Genomic DNA, 18,427 nt, shown 5'->3' on the forward strand with positions numbered 1-18,427 from the left:
CAAGGGAGTCAAGGGTTATGAGGTTATGGCCACAGGAGAAAGTAGAATTGAGATTACAACCAGATCGTCTTATTGAATGGTGGAGCAGGCTCAAGGGGGCTGAATGGCCTGCTCCTGCTCCTAAGTCCCGTGTTCCTTCTGAGCTCTCCTGTTAACTGCTTCTTAACACTTATCATTTGGTCTCCCATCGAGGAAAGATCTTCCAGTTTTCGGTTTCCGTTATGATTTATTCGCGCTGTGTCCAAGTTACGACTTCCCTCCTGTATCGCTGTGCCTTCGGGGTCGTCCGCCTCTATGGTACAAACAGCTGGAGCTTGCCATCTAGGGTGGCCGTGGTGAGCTGTAAAATACGTGTGGCACATTATAAACCTGATCAGTCACTGGCACTTCCTGCATCATCTTGCTGCTTCCTGACATATGAATACATTGCTCGCTGTCTTAATCAAAGTGCAAACCTGTTCATTTTGAATCCGTTTAAAGTTACCTAAGTCACCTATGGTGACTTTACCTGAGGGTCACCACACCTCAGGCAAGGGGCAAGGCTGAGAAGAAATGAATAACCTCAGGCGGTACGAGAACTGAACCCACGCTGTTGTCATCACTCTGCATCACTAACCAGCCGTCCAGCCAACTGAGCTAACCAACCCACTTAAGGTTGCGCACAAAATGTTCATGGGCTCTCATGGAACTGATGTAAACAGCTTTCAAAACGATTAAAAACAAAATTGTTGATGAACAGTTGGATTGTTAAGCATTCACTCACAACTCATTGCCAATTTTTGTTTTGGTAAATGGCGATTTCAAAGGGCCCTTTGAAAGGACGGAACTGTAATGTACTACTGAAGAACATTCCTTTGGTTCAAACCAGGCATGTTTAATAATAGCTAAAACAGTGGAGTAGCACATACTTATTAAAAACAAAGTACCTAACCGCGGAGGTAAAGAAATGAATCACGCAAAATATTATGAGGGATGACACAGAATTCGGACAGTTCCTTTCTTCCTCCATTTGCTTAAATTGACAGTTACTGTTGAGGAATTTTAAAAAACATTTCCTGAACATTTCGCAAAGGGATGGGTGCTAACTTGAGTTCAAGCCCCAAACTGACCTGAATTGAACCATTACTCATCTTGTCACACAGGCCTATGAACTGTCATGTGGAATGAGTCTGGATCGCTTTGTCCATGGATGAAGCTGCTACATAGCCTGTCAGTGCTGTGCCGCACTGTTGTGTGCATATGAAAATTGTAAGGTAAATAAAGGTCGGAAAGGCCATTTCGATGGCCCATTCGAAAATCCCCCAGGGCTTCCTTCGACTGCACATGAAATGATTCCGGGTTTTTCAAACCAACTACACCACCCTAATCAATATATATCGATCACTTAGAATCCTACAGTGCTGAAGGAGGTCATTCGGCCCATCGAGTCTGCACCCACCATAATCCCACCCAGGCCCTATCCCCATATATTTACCCTAGTTAGTCCCCCTGACACTAAGGAGCAATTTAGCATGGGCAATCCACCTAACCTACACATCTTTGGACTGAGGGAGGAAACCAAAGCATAAAGTTCATTTATTAGTTTCACAAGTAGGCTTACATTAACACTGCAATTAAGTTACTGCGAAAATCCTCTAGTCGCTACACTCCAGCACCTGTTCGGGTACACTGAGGGAGAATTTAGCATGGCCAATGCACCTAACCAGCACATCTTTCGGACGGTGGGAGGAAACTGGAGCACTCAGAGGAAACCCACGCAGACACAGGGGGGGAAGGTGCAAACTCCGCACAGTGTCCTAAGATGGGAATCGATCCCGGGTTCCTGGCACTGTGAGGCAGCTGTGCTAACCATTGTGCCAGCGTGTCGCCGCATTAGGGTAAACATTCCAGCTGACAGAATGTGAGGCAGTGAGCAAGGTCCAGAATTTGGGGTTTAATTGAAATTGAATTGGTTCAGCTCTGATGATGCAAACAGGCAAACGTGGTTCCCTTGCTGTCCCATCAGGTCTCTCCTTAGTGGCATTGTGTTGTACTGTGGCTTCTATCGCTGTGGGGTTGGGAGGTGTAAGCATGGCAGCTGGTTGTAGGGTTTCAATGGGAAGGAATTACAAGATCCTGTACACTCTCACCATGAAACAACTTTAGCGAGAGGAAAACTAAACATGCCAGCCTGCTCCTGGAAAGCCCTATCTCGAGCCCAAGGTTTCAGTCCGTGACCAGAACTTGTCAGCAGTGGATATGTTCGCTTATCTTGGCAGCGCACTCTTATGAGCTGTCTATATTGATAATAAGACAGATGCAAGAATTGCCAAAGTAAGTGTAGCCTTTGGCAGATTTTGAACAGCAGTCTGGGAACAAAGAGGAGTAAGTCTACCTACCAAGCTGTAAGTCTACAGAGCAATAGTCCTACCCACTCTGCTCTATAACATGAGACTTGGACCGTGTACCAGCATCATGCCAGGAAGCTCAACAATTTTCACTTGAACACTGCCTTTGGAAGCTTCTGAAGATCAAATGGCAGAACAGGCACTGAGGTGCTCACTTGAGGTGGCATACCCAGCATCCACACCAGCACTGAGGCACTCACAACTGGTCATGAAGCCAGAATGTCTGACACTCGCCACCAAAGCTAATCTTCTGTGGAGAACTTGAATGTGTGGTGTGCTCCCAAGGCTGTCAAAGGAAACACGACAAAGACACTCTGAAGGTTTCACTGAGAAGTTTTTTTTTCATTCATTTGTGGGACATGGGCGTCGCTGGCTGGCCAGCATTTATTGCCCATCTCTAGATGCCCGAGGGCAGTTGCGAGTCAACCACATTGCTGTGGCTCTGGAGTCACATGGAGACCAGACCAGGTAAGGACGGCAGATTTCCTTCCCTAAAGGACATTCGTCAGATCAGTTTTTCCGACAATCGACAATGGTTTCATGGTCATCAGTAGATTCTTAATTCCAGATTTTTTTTTGTTGAATTCAAATTCCACCATCTGCTGTGGTGGGATTCGAACCCGGTTCCCCAGAACATTAGCTGAATTTTGATGACGAGTTTGAGTCCTGGGAGAACCTTGCGCAGAATCACTTCACCTGGTGCATCCCAAATGGAAGAACAGTGTGGCCTACTTTGAAAGCAAGCACATATCGGAAACAGACCAGAGACTAATTAATATCCTTTAGGGAAGAAAATCTCTCGCCTTTACCTGGTCTGGCCTACATGTGGCTCCAGAGCCACAGCAATGTGGTTGACTCTCAACTGCCCTCCAAGGGCAACTAGGGATGGGCAATAAATGCTGGCCAGCCAGCGACGCCCATGTCCCACGAATGAATAAAAAAACAGAGAAAATGCAAGGAGAGGAAATCCTGAGCCAGCAGCAATCCACTCGTCTGTGGTTTCCTGCCCTATTTACAGGAGAACCTTCTGGGCACAGACTGGCCTTAACTCTCACCCATGTACTCACGGGGGGACAAGAGAAGAGAGCATAAAGGTGTGTGGGACCACTGCTAACCACATGCTCCACCTACTCCAGATCAGGGCCTTATTCCCTCCTTCTGATCACAAGCCTCGGTCACTCCCGATTACCAGTTCATTCACACCTTCTGCCTGGCACCCTGTCACTGGCATTTTCCTCTGCCTGCTGCCCAGGTTGCCCATTTGGCCACACGTTGGGAGGAGGCAGAGCTTAAAGAGAGTTGTTAACGTTCAGCAAGACCTCCACATCCCTGTTTTTTCCCTGGGTTGTTTGAGGCCTCACACCCTTCTGTATAGAGTCATAGAGGTTTATCGCATGGAAATAATTCCAGGAGTCGGTTGTGAAGGAGCCGTGCTTTTATTGCACTAAATGAAAATAACCAATAACTACAAGCCTGTGGTGAACACAACAGATCCCAACCGGGACCAAAACGTTAATGGACCCTCTCAGGGTCTTGCTTTAGACAAGGCTCAGTACACGAGTTCCACCTGGTTGGCTTTTTCCAATCCTCATGGAGCTTGTATTCAACAAGCCCTATTGGGAGATCAATTAGTGATTCCCCAAGCAGATCATGGGGTTTATCACATACTGGAAATATCAAAGCCATGTTTTTGCAAAAGGAAATTGTAGCTGCTTTTGTTTCAAGTTCACAAAATACAATGACAATGACATGTCTAAGTCTAAGAGTAAATTACTTAAGGTTCTGATCATGGTGCACACACTGTATTATTCAGATGTACATGTCTGAGCCTCAGTAATGGAAGTTTAGGCTATGCTGAATTTCCTACTTTTGGCTGAAGCTTTGCTCACGTTCCTCACCTCACCCACATTAGTAAGAAATCCAGAGATCCGGCCTCCTCAAATAGACTCCTTAAAGGAAGGATGTCAAAGAACAAATAACAAAGAACATTACAGCACAAGAACAGGTCCTCCAGCCCTCCAAGCCTGCGCTGATCATGATGCCTGCCTAAACTAAAACCGTATGCACTTACGGAGTCCATATCCTTTCATTCCCATCCCATTCATGTATTAGTCTAGATGTCGCTAAATGCCGCTATCATACCTGCTCCCACCAGCTCCCCGGGCAGCGTGTTCCAGACATTCACCACTCTCTGTGTAAAATACTTGCCTCGCACATCTCCTCTAAACTTTTCCTCACGCACCTTAAACCTATATCCCCCAGTGCTTGACTTTTCTACCCTAGGGAATAGCATCTGACTATCCACTATGTCCATGTCACTCATAATCTTGTAAACCTCAATCAGGTTGCCCCTCAACCTCTGCCGTCCCAGTGAGAACAATCCTAGTTTATTTATCCAATCTCTTGTCACTTGAGTTGCAACTAATGATATATAGATTTTGTGCTTCAGCGATTAGATTTTGCAGTATTTTGCACTGGGCTTTATTTGGGTTTTACTGGCAAGTCTGCCATTTCTTGCAAGTCTCACAAAGAAAGAATGCCTTGCATTTATATAGCACCTTTCACAACATCCCAAAGTGCTTTACAGGCAATATACTTTTTGAAATGTAGTCACTGTTGTACTAGGTCGGAAATACAGCAGCTCATTTGCCCATGGAAAACTCCCACAAACAGCAACAGGATAATGATCAAATTATCTTTCTGATGTTAACTGGGAGATAAATATTGGCCAATGGGATAACATTCCTGAGCAAAGAACAAAGAAAATTACAGCACAGGAACAGGCCCTTCGGCCCTCCAAGCCTGCACTGACCATGCTGCCCATGTGAACTTAAGCCCTCTACCCTTCTGGGGACCATATACCTCTATTCTCATCCTATTCATGTATTTGTCCAGTTGCCCCTTAAAAGTCACTATCGTATCTGCTTCCACTACCTCCCCCAGCAGCGAGTTCCAGGCACCCACCACCCTCTCTGTGTAAAAAACTTGCCTCGACATCTCCTTTAAACCTTGCCCCTCACACCTTAAACCTATGCCCCCTGGTAATTGACTCTTCCACCCTGGGAAAACGCTTCTGAATATCCACTCTGTCCGTGTCCCTCATAATCTTGTAGGCTTCTATCAGGTCGCCCCTCAACCTCCGTCGTTCCAGTGAGAACAAACCAAGTTTCTCCAACCTCTCCTCACAGCTAATGCCCTCCATAGCAGGTGACATCCTGGTAAATCTTTTCTGTACCCTCTCCATAGATCAATACCCCTGCCCTTCTTTAAAATAGTGCCATAGGATCTTTTACACCCAGCCAAATAGGAAGCTGGAGACTCTCTTTAACACAGGGTGACCAACTCTAGATGAAAGGAATAAGTGACCATGAGGGTTGCTGGTGAGACTTGAGGAGGGTGGGGTGTTGCTGATGAGGTTGTGGGAGTGTTGGAGGGGGAGTGAGGGGGAAGAGGACGGGTGAGACCATGGGAGCTGGGGAGGGTGAGGGGCGAAGGCTCCCATTGAACAGTGCCAAGCTCAAACCACCAACCTGTCGCACTGGAGGCTTAATAGAAACAAAGCCGACAGAGAACAGAATGAACCTGGGACAAAATACATCCCAGGAGGGCCGAACATGGGATGAGAGGAAACATTTCTCCTCATCTCCGTCTTAATGAATGACCCCTTATTTTGAAAGAGTGGCACTTATTTCTACGTTCTCCCACAAGAGGAAACATCCTCTTCACATCCACCCTGTCAATATCCGTCAGGATCTTTAAGGTTTCGATCAAGTCAATTTTTTCACACAGAGGGTGGTGAGTGTCTGGAACAAGCTGCTTAAGGTAGTAGTAGAGGCGGGTACAATTTTGTCTTTTAAAAAGCATTTAGATAATTACATGGGTAAGATGGGTACAGCGGAATAGGGCCCAAATGCGGGCAGTTGGGACTGGCTTAGTGATAAAAACTGTGCGGCACGGACAAGCGGGGCCAAAGGGCCTGTTCCCATTCTGTAAACCCCTATGACTCCATGACGATAAGTTGCCTCTGACTCTTCTAAACTCCAGTGGATATAAACCTAACCTCTTCAACCTTTCCCCATGAGACAAGTATTTCTGGTATTAGTCGAGTAAACCTTCTCTGAACTTCTCCTAACACAGTTACGTCTTTCCTTAAATAAGGAGACCAATACTGTACACAATGTGCCCTATTCTACCAACCTCATCAGTGTATGCTCGGAAATAAGGCAGTTGTACTTTAATATAAACAATCTGTGGTCGAGGAAACACCGACTGGGCCTACGGAAATACATTTCTTCTGAGAGTCTTAGAATTAAAGCTTCAATTCCTTCAGCCATCAGTCATGTATATTAGTCACAAGTGTTTAAGAGCCTGGAATTGGGGAAGCTTTATGAATTTTACTGTGACTTATACTTAGGTCACAAAAATGCAACAAAAGGAACAGAAAATACAGGGCAGCCTCAGTGAGGATGAACTCCTTAAAAATGCTCAGATATTTCCAATTACTAGGCCAGGAAATGACAAGAGTTTTCTGCTGAGCCGATCTGTAATGCTGAGAGGAGTTTCCCATCCCACCCGGCCATTTCACCCCAGCCCCACGCATCCCAAACTGGCACATTTGAGGGACGGGGTGAGGCTAGCTTGATGGATAGAGATTGATTTGGGCACAGAGTTTGAGGGAATGGATGAAGAAAAGCAGTGTTTTTCACTGTATACTAATACATGTGACAATAATAAATCAAATCAAGATTGAGGGGACCTGGGATGTATCGTCATTCGCATCTTACTCATAATGTCCAGAATTCACAGATATCTTTGTGTGCAAAGACCGAGGGAAGTCTGTGCCCTGCCACCTTAGGATTTAAGTCATAATGTGCATTAAAAAAAAAGATATTGCAGCTGCTACATGGAATTTACCAGTAAAAAATATTTACCAAAGAGTTCTGGACTGTTCATTACAGACATCCAAAGGATAAGACCGGTATAATGTTCGGCTGCTCAATATTATAATCACGCCTAAGTGTACTTTATTTATTAGTGTCACAAGTAGGCTTACATTAACATGGCAATGAAGTTACTGTGAAAATCCCCTAGTCGCCACACTCCGGCGCCTACTCGGGTACAGTGAGGGGGAATTTAGCATGGCCAATGCACCTAACCAGCACATCTTTCGGACTGTGGCAGGAAGCCGGAGCACTCAGAGGAAACCCGATGGGAAGAACGTGCAGACTCCGCACAGATAGTGACCCAAGCCGGGGATTGAACCCGGGTCCCTGGTGCAGTGAGGCAGCAGTGCCAACCACTGTGTCACTCTGCCAGAAGAATTCATCTTTAATATGCACCCGAAATCCATTCATGAATTTCTTGGTTGTTAGATGGCACTGGCTGCAAAGCTGTCTCAACCCTTTCCCCTCCTAACCACGCGGAATGCAGTATAGACTCACGATTGGTTCATAGCTGGCAGAGTGCCTCAATTACCTATCCATTCCAATGAGGCAATGTGAAATTGTGCTGCTGTCAATGTTTCTATTGCACTTACGCTGTCTGCTTCTAATACCCTGGAACAGCGCTGTCTTTGTTGACGGGACAAACAGGTGGCTTCTATCGCAAGCCCAGTTGACACTAATCGTATCTCACTGCTCTCCAAACAGGTTGTGACTCAGACTAAAGTAAAAAAAAAATGAAAGCAGGGACGTTTGCAAAGATGTCGGAGCAATGGGAGAAATGATTACTGCATTCTTCAGGCATCCGGGTCAACTTTGTATTTCCCGAAACCAAAAGAGAAAATGCTGGAAAATCTCAGCAGGTCTGGCAGCGTCTGTAAAGAGGGAAAAGAGCTGACGTTTTGAGTCCAGATGACCCTTTGTCAAAGCTGTTTTGTAGAGCACTCGTTACACCAATGACGGTGCCAGCTTTGACAAAGGGTCATCTGGACTCGAAACGTCAGCTCTTTTCTCTCCTTTGTATTTCCCGAACTGTTTTGTTCAGCACTCGTCATACCAATGACGGTGCCAACTCATAAAACATTTGAAATGGCACTGCATAAAGATTTTCATTAAATCCTCTGAAGAAGAGGCAGATTGGACTTGAAATGTTAACTCTGCTTCTCTCCACAGATGCTGCCAGACCTGCTGAGATATTCCAGCATTTGCAGCTTGTATTTCAGATTTCCGACATCTGCAGTATTTCGCTTTTATGTAATTAAGGGAAATGTGGTGATATTGATGGAGAGATGACTGGAGGGCCAGAATCAAAGGACAGGAGCTACAGGATGCATCTTCAATTGAAAAAGCTCTGGTTATTAGTATTCCACAGGGGACTGTGCTGGGGTCACTCTTATTTATCGTCTGACCAGGATTTGAGCAAGCAGTGGCAAACTGGGGAAGGAAATGGTGACAAGGATTTTGAAAGATTGCAGGAGGACAGTTTGCAAGACCGGCAGGCAGGTGACAGATGTAGAAAAATATTGTGTGAAGGTCGGACACTTGATTTCTCGGCCTTTGGGCTAAGATCAAGCATCAGATTAAGCCCAAGACTTGTTTACGTTTGATTTTTTTTGGTTTGATTTGATTTATTATTGTCATATGTATTAACATACAGTGAAAAGTATTGTTTCTTGCGTGCCAAACAGAGAAAGCATACCGTTCGAAGAGAAGGAAAGGAGAGAGTGCAGAATGTAGTGTAACAGTCATAGCTAGGGTGTAGAGAAAGATCAACTCAATGCAAAGTAGGTTCATTCAAAAGTCTGACAGCAGCAGGGAAGAAGCTGTTCTTGAGTTGGTTGGTACATGACCTCAGACTTTTGTATCTTTTTCCTGACGGAAGAAGGTGGAAGAGAGAATGTCCGGGATGCCTGGGGTCCTTACGCTGGTTGCTTTTCCGAGGCAGCGGGAAGTGTAGACAGAGTCAATGGATTGGAGGCTGGTTTGTGTGTTCACTCCAATTTCACGGCACAAAAAGGGGCGTTGACATTATGAGGATGCTTGGGGTTTCCTGATGCACTTGGGTGATCACTGGGAAAGTTTGGGGAACACTGATCTAAACCAATCAGCTTATCCTTCTGATCCTTTGTCTCTAGCTTCCTGTATGTGAGTTGCCTTAAATACTACTTGAGGCAGCGAGTTCCACTACCAAATCACACTCTCTGGGTAAAGAGGTTTCTCCTGAATTTCTTATTGGATTTACTGGCCCCTATCTGCTCTCCCGCAGCAAGTGGAAATATTTTCTCTGTGCCTAACTTCCCATATTTCCAAGACTATTTCAGATGGATAGAACGGATTGTAAGCGTGTTTGCTGAGGGAATAATGGGTGCAATGCCTTATCTTGTCAGCTTGGATCTTGTTTGTCCCTCCTGTGGGGACCATGAATTGGATTCAATTGGGATTTGAACTTGGTGTTTGGAGCCAGCAAGGAATGGATTTGCGTTTGCCCGGGCCCACTCTGAGCGTTGGCTTGGTAACTATAAAGTTGCAGTAAAAATTTTTTAAAACGTGGTTTTTCCCAGACCTACAGCTGGAAAGGCAGTGTGCTGTGACTGGGTCTTGTCAGATACTGCGTTGTTTCAATAGCAACATATAAGCAAGTTTCTACCTTAAAGTCAGTCGTAAGTGTTGCCACAGAATCATAGAATCTCTACAGTGCAGAAGAGGCCATTTGGCCCATTGGGTCTGCACTGATTCTCTGACAGAGTATCTTACCCAGGCCCTCTCCCCTGCCCTATCCCTGTAACTCCACACATTTATTCCACTAATTCTCCAAACCCACACATCTTGGGACACTCAGGGGGAATTTAGCATAGCCAAGCCACCTAACCTGCACATCTTTGGAGTGCGGGAGGAGACCGGAGCACCCGGAGGAAACCCACGCAGGCACGGTTGAAGGTTGTGCGAATGGAGCACAAAGGACTCAGTTATGGACACGATTCATTTTCCAAACTCAGCTACGTCTTCCCGCTAGCACATTCTGAACCGGTCTCTGTCTTGTACTTAACCACATTTATGGTGTCTGCTTTAGTAATTTATCATCTGTATGTGGCCTTGTGTTCAGATGGAACTCCAGCTATGTAATTATTTAGTCTAGTCGACCAACCAGTGGTCCTTTGGGGTTGCTGAGAATTTCACCAACTCAAAAAAGGGATTTTCACCAAATATTGGGGCTGAGTGTTTCCTTGTCTCAACTGTTGGAGACCAGGTGAGGAGGAATGGCCCAGTTCCCCTTTATTTAGCTTCCTTGGTTGGTCAGAAAAACGGTTTATGAATTTATTTTCCTTTTTTTCAAACCCAAATGTAATTTTTACCATCGATGCAGCAAGCAATAAGGAGCGATAATCATAGGGTTTTCTTGAGTCAGAAAAAGAGCAAGTTTATTAGCCACTATAGCGATGTCACACACACAGCATTGGAGGTAAGGAAAGTTAGAGTCCGAATAAAAGTTGGAAGAATATACGGTTAGGAGTCCTTTCCGTGTCTTTGAGGTGCGGGATGGAACTTTCTGGCCGTTTATGTCAGCGGGATCCCGATGACGGCACAACGCCCTGTGGGTTCACGGGGGCGAGTAGTGCATTCAACAGGAAGCCCCATTGACCAGAAGATCCCACCACTGGCCAATGGTGGGCCGCCTTCCGCTGCCACGGAACACGTGGCGAGTTGTGTGGTAATTTCCCACCTGTAGATTACTAAATGTTGTGGCCAGTTTGGAATACTGGGTACAGTTAAAGTTTGTTTTAAAGTTTGTTTTATTAGTGTCACAGGTAGGCTTACATTAACATGGCAATGAAGTTACTGTACCTTCCCTAAAAAAGAATATTGTGACATTGGAGACAGTCCAAAGGAGATTTACCAGGCTAATTCCTGGGATGAGAGGGTTGTTCTGTCGAGAGAGACTAAATAGTCTGGGTCTGTATTCCTTGGAATTTAGAAGAGTGAGGGGTGACCTTATTCAACTATATAAGATCCTGGTAGATGGTGAGATGTTTTCACTAGTGAGAGAGTCCTGAACAAGGGGACACAGCTACAAGATAAAGGGCCGGTCATTTAAAACTGAGGTGCGTAAAAATTTCTTCTCGCAGAGGGAGATGAATCTCTGGAATTCTCTGTCCAAAGGGTAGTGGGGGCTGGATCATTAGAAGTATTCAAAGTGAAGGTGGATAAATATTTGACAAATTGAGGAATAGACGGACGTGGGAATGGCACAGTAAAGGAGCTGAGGCTGGCATAGATCAGCCATGGTCGTATTGAATAGCGGGGCAGGTTTGAAGGGCCAATTCCTGCTTCTATTTCTTGTGTTCTTGTGACTTAAGTTATGTGATTCCTTGGAGCAGGTAGATATGGAAGGTGTTGTAATTGTGACAAGATTTCAGTTCATTGGTAGGTCTTGGGTACGCTGAATTCTTGAACTGGGTGGGGTCCTGCACTTATTCCCAGTGGGGGAGAGAAAGAGAGTGAGAGAGAGAGAGGAATCTCTTCAGCCTTTCTCTTTGCTGGGGTCTTTTTCCAAAATCTCTCTGATGCTTGGTAAAACCCAGTTCTGAAATCCCTGCCATAGATAATTATTCCAAAGGAATTTGATTACGGTGTCTGCTGTAGGCATTGTGGAGAACAAATAATCACATGTTTTGATGTTTCAAAGGGTTTTCCCAGGCTTCTCCCCACTCCCAGACAATTTTCACCTTTGCTGAGAAAGGTGATGCACCTGTTACTATAATCTTAGAAGCTGCTTTTCAATGACCCAATGTCCACACAAACAAACAAACAAACACACGGGGCTTCATTTAATGGCCGCAATGATGACCCCAACAACTGGCCAAGAGAACGACGGGGCCTCGCAGCCATGGTTAATTTTGGAAGCCCTGTACGCCCACAGTGTTGTTAGGGAGGGAGTTCCAGGATTTCGACCCAGCGTCACTGAAGGATTAGCCGATATATTTCTAAGTCAGGATGGTGTGTGGCTTAGAAGGGAACTTCCAGGCAGTGGTGCTTCCACGTGTCTGCTGTTCCTGTCCCTCGAGGTGGGTTGTGCTTTTGCAAGGTTTAATGGCCTCAGTTGGCTTTTTTAGATTACTCACTCCTAAAGTGGGTACTACTTCCAGGGGTTAATGTGAGGGGTTCTGGGAGGATGGCTTGGCCAGGGATTAATGTGAGGGAGCCATGTGGCTGGTGAATGTATTTGTGACTGTGTGCCTCTTCCTAATATATGCGCAGATACAGCTAGAAAAGACTTGTTGACTTTTGTACCTGTGTTCACTCCGATTTCACGGCACAAAAAGGGGCGTTGACATTATGAGGATGCTTGGGGTTTCCTGATGCACTTGGGTGATCACTGGGAAAGTTTGGGGAACACTGATCTAACCCAATCAGCTTATCCTTCTGATCCTTTGTCTCTAGCTTCCTGTATGTGAGTTGCCTTAAATACTACTTGAGGCAGCGAGTTCCACTACCAAATCACACTCTCTGGGTAAAGAGGTTTCTCCTGAATTCCTTATTGGATTTACTGGCCCCTATCTGCTCTCCCGCAGCAAGTGGAAATATTTTCTCTGTGCCTAACTTCCCATATTTCCAAGACTATTTCAGATGGATAGAATGGATTGTAAGTGTGTTTGCTGAGGGAATAATGGGTGAAATGTTACCAGACGCTAACAACACCAACTAAAGAGAGCAGCTCCAGCTGATCTCAGTGAGAAACTAATCCTCATTGCCCTTCTCCTGAAAGTACGCTGTCACTGATGCGCGATTTCCAAATTCTTGGAAGCCAATTCACCTGCCTCGAACTTTCACTCACCTTGATTTGCACCTCTCTGCAGTAAGTCTTTACTACAGCATGGGAACAGCTTATACAGCTCTACCTTGTACTTCTGATGAGGAACTTTTACCAACACATTAGGTCAGAAACAAAATATGCACTATCGCATTAACAGATGACAGATATGTTTTAAAAAAAAGCCATTCAGGTCATTTAGCCCATCCATCTAGAACAAAGGAAACAGTTCCTCTGTCAAATCATCTGTCTTTTGAATGAGTTTAATATTTCCACCTTTATTACCCTACTCAAAAGATTATTCCAAGTGCCGATCGTATTTCATGCTGACATCTGTCCTAAATTTCCCATTTACCAGTGTTAACCTATATCCCTTTTCCCTGTAAAACCTTGAACTAGTGCCCAGATTAACCATATCTATATCATCTACTATCTTATATTGTTCTATAAGGACATTTTCCAGTTGCCTCCCTTCAGGACAAAAGAAGCTGTCTCCCTCTGCTCTTTTTCTCTTAACTCCATTCCTATATGCCAGAGATGCCTCCATCCTGCACCACTCCAATTCTTGAATGCTTTCTTTATGTTGCGAAAACCGAATGTAGCAATCTGACTGGGGCACTGTACAATAGTCTAATCGTCTAATACGATCAGCTTTTGAAACTTTCCTTCCAGGCCACGTATCTCTCTTCTGTACTGTAAATAAAAGCAGCACGTCCCAACTGACGTTGTCCAGACCATTGCATCCCTGATAAAGACTCCCATAATTATTCGATATTTGAGGTCAAGATGGCCTTTGGCAGGCAGACATTTTCTTTGTGGCTACAGATACTAACAGCTGCTATTTAGTCGGATGGCTTTAGCAGCTGCAAGGAGTTTGTTACATGGCCAGTCTATGCCCCTATATTTGTTAACCAGCATGACCTCAAGTTTTCTTTGAGATCAGGCTTTCCATTATCTAATTAAGCACTGCTGTTCCTCTCTGCTTACTATTAGCTAGTATGTAAGCAAGGCTCGATTAATGAATTTCTTGATTTCAAGTATCTCCCGCCCAGTTAAGTCTACCTGAGAGCAGTTTAATAATGAAATAAGGCAAAATAAGTCAGATAAGTCTTCATTTTAAAAATGCAATTCTTCAATCCTTATTTTTCTTTCTTTAATTTACAACCTGTTCTTATATTGTGGACCAGAGATCACTGTTAGAAACTGTGTGGTTGTGAGTGTTGGATGTTAAGCAAAGGCAGGATTGGTTTTGCTGTAATATCTTCCATCATTGAACAAGCTCCGTATTCACATTGTGTAGGAACATAAGATAAGCTGTTGCCGGGTATGGAGGGCATTAGCTATGAAGAGAGGTTGGAGAAACTTGGTTTGTTCTCACTGGAACGACGGAGGTTGAGGGGCGACCTGATAGAAGTCTACAAGATTATGAGGGGCATGGACAGAGTGGATAGTCAGAAGCTTTTTCCCAGGGTGGAAGAGTCAATTACTCGGAGGCATAGGTTTAAGGTGCGAGGGGCAAGGTTTAAAGGAGATGTACGAGGCAATTTTTTAAACAGAGGGTGGTGGGTGCCTGGAACTCGCCGCAGGAGGTAGTGGAAGCAGATGCAATAGTGACTTTTAAGGGGCGTCTTGACAAATACATGAATAGGATGGGAATAGAGGGATATGGTCCCTGGAAGGGTAAGGGGTTTTAGTTTAATTGGGCAGCATGGTCAGTGCAGGCTTGGAGGGCCGAAGGGCCTGTTCCTGAGCTGTAATTTTCTTTGTTCTTTGTTCAGGAGGAGGCCATTCAGCACCTTAAACATGTTCCATCACTTCAAGGGCATATCCAAATATTTTTAAATGTAATGAGGGTTTCTCAGACAGCAAATTCCAGATCCTTACCACCCTCTGGGTGAAAATGGTTTCTCTCAAACCTCTTTACCTTCTACCGCATTACCTCAATCAATGCCCTTCTGGTAATGTACCCCATCAGCCAAGAGAATAGGACCTTCTTATCCACTCTATAGAGCCTTTGTTTTTTTTATACATTTTAATTAGGTCTCCTCTCAGCCTCCAAAGAAAACAATCCAAACCTACACATTATTTCTATGTAACAAAAATTCCCCAGTCCAGGTGGCACGTTGGCACAGTGGTTAGCACTGCTGCCTCACAGCGCCAGGGTCCCGGGTTCAATTCCCGGCTTGGGTTGCTGTCTGTCTGGAGTTTCCACGTTCTCTCCATGACTGTGTGGGTTTCCTCCCACAATCCAAAAATGTGCTGGTTAGATGCATTGGCCATGCTAAATTCTCCCTCAGTGTACCCGAACAGGTGCCGGAGTGTGGTGACTGGGGGATTTTCACAGTAACTGTATTGCAGTGTTAATGTAAGCCTACTGGTGCCTAATACATACATAAATCTCTTCTGCATCCTCTCTAGCCAATTCGGGGCGATACCTTTCAGGTGTTCATGCTGGTGGGATCTTCTGGTCCAGCTGATGGCGCGCCCCCACCGCGGGTTCCCTGGCGACGTGGGGTGTATTCAATGGGAAATCCCATTGACAGCAGCGAGACCAGAAGATCCCACTGCTGACCACCGGCCGAGAAACACGCTGCGCCACATCTTTCCTATAGTGCGGTGACCAGAAATGCACAGAGTCCTCAAGCTGTGGCCTAACCGTTTAAAAAAAATGTAGATACAGAATAAGCTCCCTGCTCTTCGAATGTATGTCTGAGCTGAGAAAGGATCCTATAAGCCTTCTTAACCGGCTTTTTTACCTGTCCAGGCACCGTCAGTAATCTATAGACTTGTGCTACAAGGTCCCTTCTACACTTCTCAGTATGCTACCATTTATTGTGTAAAATTCTTTGAACGGAATGTTACGACCATTCACCCCGGCGGGATTTTCCCATCCTGCTGCAGTGAACGGAGATTTAGCTGGGTGCCAAATTCCCCGACCTCGCTGCAGTGGGAACGTGGTGTGAACAACCGGTAAGACCGCGCCCTTTGTCTCTTTCTCAATTGTTTGTATAAAGAAATAGCTGATAAGTAAAGAAAAAGTTATAATATCAGAGAGCCAATGTTAAGCTGTTCTGTGTGAAGTGGTGGTAAGTCTGGAAAGAAAATTTGGTGAATTTAAGCCTCAGGGATAGCTTAAAGTAAAGGTGTGAGAAGTGGAAGCTCATCTTATACCAGTGCAATTCCCTTTGCTCGTCTTCACCAGAAGAACTGAGGGATAAGAGGACAAAAGAAATGAATTCAAGGGAGATTGTGCAGGTTATAGAAAGGCTGCAGGAAAGATTTATGAACATGGTTCCAGGGATGAGGGACTTCCAATTAGATGGATAGGTTGGAAAAACTGGGGCTGTTCTCCTGATTGGAGAAGGGGAGGCCGAGAGGCGATGTGATAGAAGTGTTCAAAATCATGAGGGATCAAGGATAGAGCAGACAGAGGAAGTTTCTGTGTAAATCTTTCCGTATTTCTAACCTGTCCTCATTTGGGAGCACTTCTCCCAGTTACTTACATTATGTTAAAAATATGAATGTAATGTTAGCCCCCCCCAGGGTCGGGAATCAGAGGATATGGAGTTAAAGTGATTGGCAAAAGAATCAAAGGGAAAGCGTTTTTACACAGCGAGCGGTTGGATTTGGAATTCACTGCCTGAGAGTGCGGTCGAGGCAGGTTCAATTGTGGCTCTCAAAGGGAGATCGGATAAGTACCTGAATGGAAAATAAAATTGCTAAGGGAAAAGAGCGAGGGAATGAGACCAGTAACTGAAAATTGTCCTTGCAGAGAGCTGGCATGAGTCTCTTCTGTGCTGTAATAGCTGCAGGAGACAATCCTGCAGAAGACAAAAGTGAGTCAGTGGTTGGTGGGTTTGATAAATGGTTTTAAAAAGATGGGACTTGTTGGGCAAACGGCATTTTCTTTCCTAAAGAAATTGCCGCATTCTTCACTGCCGCCCGGCAAAGGATGGCATGGCGGCACAGTGGTTAGCACTGCTGCCTCACAGTGCCAGGGACCTGGGTTCGATTCCCGGCTTGGGTCACTGTCTGTGCGGCGTCTGCAAGTTCTCCCCGTGTCTGCGTGGGTTTCCTCCGGGTGCTCCGGTTTCCTCCCACAGTCTGAAAGACATGCTGGTTAGGTGCATTGACCCAAACAGATGCCGGACTGTAGCGACTAGAGGAATTTCACAGTAATTTCATTGCAGTGTTAATGTAAGCCTTATTTGTGACTAATAAATAAGCTTTACAAAAATGCAACAAAATTCAAACAATGAGTATCATGAATGATTCAAACTATATTATTAAGCAGTTTGTGATGGCTACTTTGCCATTCAGACAGCATTTTAATTCAATGAAGTGTTTGTGCTAGGCTAATGTTACATTCATACTTTTAATGTAATGTAAGTAACTGGAAGAAATAATATCCAGTGTTTACAAGTACAGCCAATTGGCAATTTAACATAAATAACAGCTTATTTTACATTTTTGAACTGTTACTAATATCCTTTTAATCAACAAAGCAACTGAATCAGGCAAACTTTTAACAAATCACTGTTGTTTTAGATGTTGTTGGAACACTTAAAATATTTAATTTAGGGTTCACTGAAAATTTCAAAGCATGGATCCAATTGTCATTAACGTTGACCAGATGTGTACTGACCCACTTACTGTTTTCTCAAACAAGCCTGGCAAACACTGAGGCATCAGAATGCGAACGTTATTGATCAGGAGGATTACATCACAGCCGATGTCTTCTCATAGCCAAGGCTGCTAGTATGAATGTGCAGGGTGTCACCCGAAGTGAGATATCTGTGATGGGCTCTTGATGGGTTTCCTATCTGTGTTGGGGTGCCCGCTTTGGAAGAGGGGGGTAGAAGTCAAGGTCATCCCCGTTTTTCAAATCCTTCCATGATCTTCCTATCTTTCCAACTACCCCAGCCTCACACCTTCCAAGATGTTTCTTCTCCTCCAATTCAGGCCCGAGGGAGGCGCTGGCCTAGTGGTATTATCACTAGACTATTAATCCAGAAACCTAGCTAATGTTCTGGGGACCTGGGTTCAAATCCCGCCATGGCAGATGGTTGAATTTGAATTCAATAAAAAATATCTGGAATTAAGAATCTACTGATGACCATTGTCGATTGTTGGAAAAACCCACCTGGTTCACTAATGTCCTTCAAGGAAGGAAACTGCCGTCCTTACCTGGTCTGGCCTATAGGTGACTCCAGAGCCACTGCAATGTGGTTGACTCTCAACTGCCCTCCAAGGGAAACTAGGGATGGGGAATAAATGCTGGCCAGCCAGCG

The 18,427-nt window shown here is 44.9% G+C and overlaps 1 protein-coding gene across 1 annotated transcript in view; it reads right to left on the reverse strand.

Moving 5' to 3' along the window:
- Positions 1 to 272: 272 nt before the first annotated feature.
- Positions 273 to 18,427, reverse strand: part of wdr27 (WD repeat domain 27) — a 411,108-nt gene continuing 392,953 nt past the window's right edge. The window contains exon 25 of the mRNA XM_078230640.1: positions 273 to 340. Within this exon, the coding sequence (XP_078086766.1) occupies positions 293 to 340 (48 nt within the window). The 3' untranslated portion in view covers positions 273 to 292. The remainder of the gene's footprint in view (positions 341 to 18,427) is intronic.

Source organism: Mustelus asterias, chromosome 15, assembly GCF_964213995.1.
Source record: "Mustelus asterias chromosome 15, sMusAst1.hap1.1, whole genome shotgun sequence".
Classification (NCBI taxonomy): domain Eukaryota; kingdom Metazoa; phylum Chordata; class Chondrichthyes; order Carcharhiniformes; family Triakidae; genus Mustelus; species Mustelus asterias.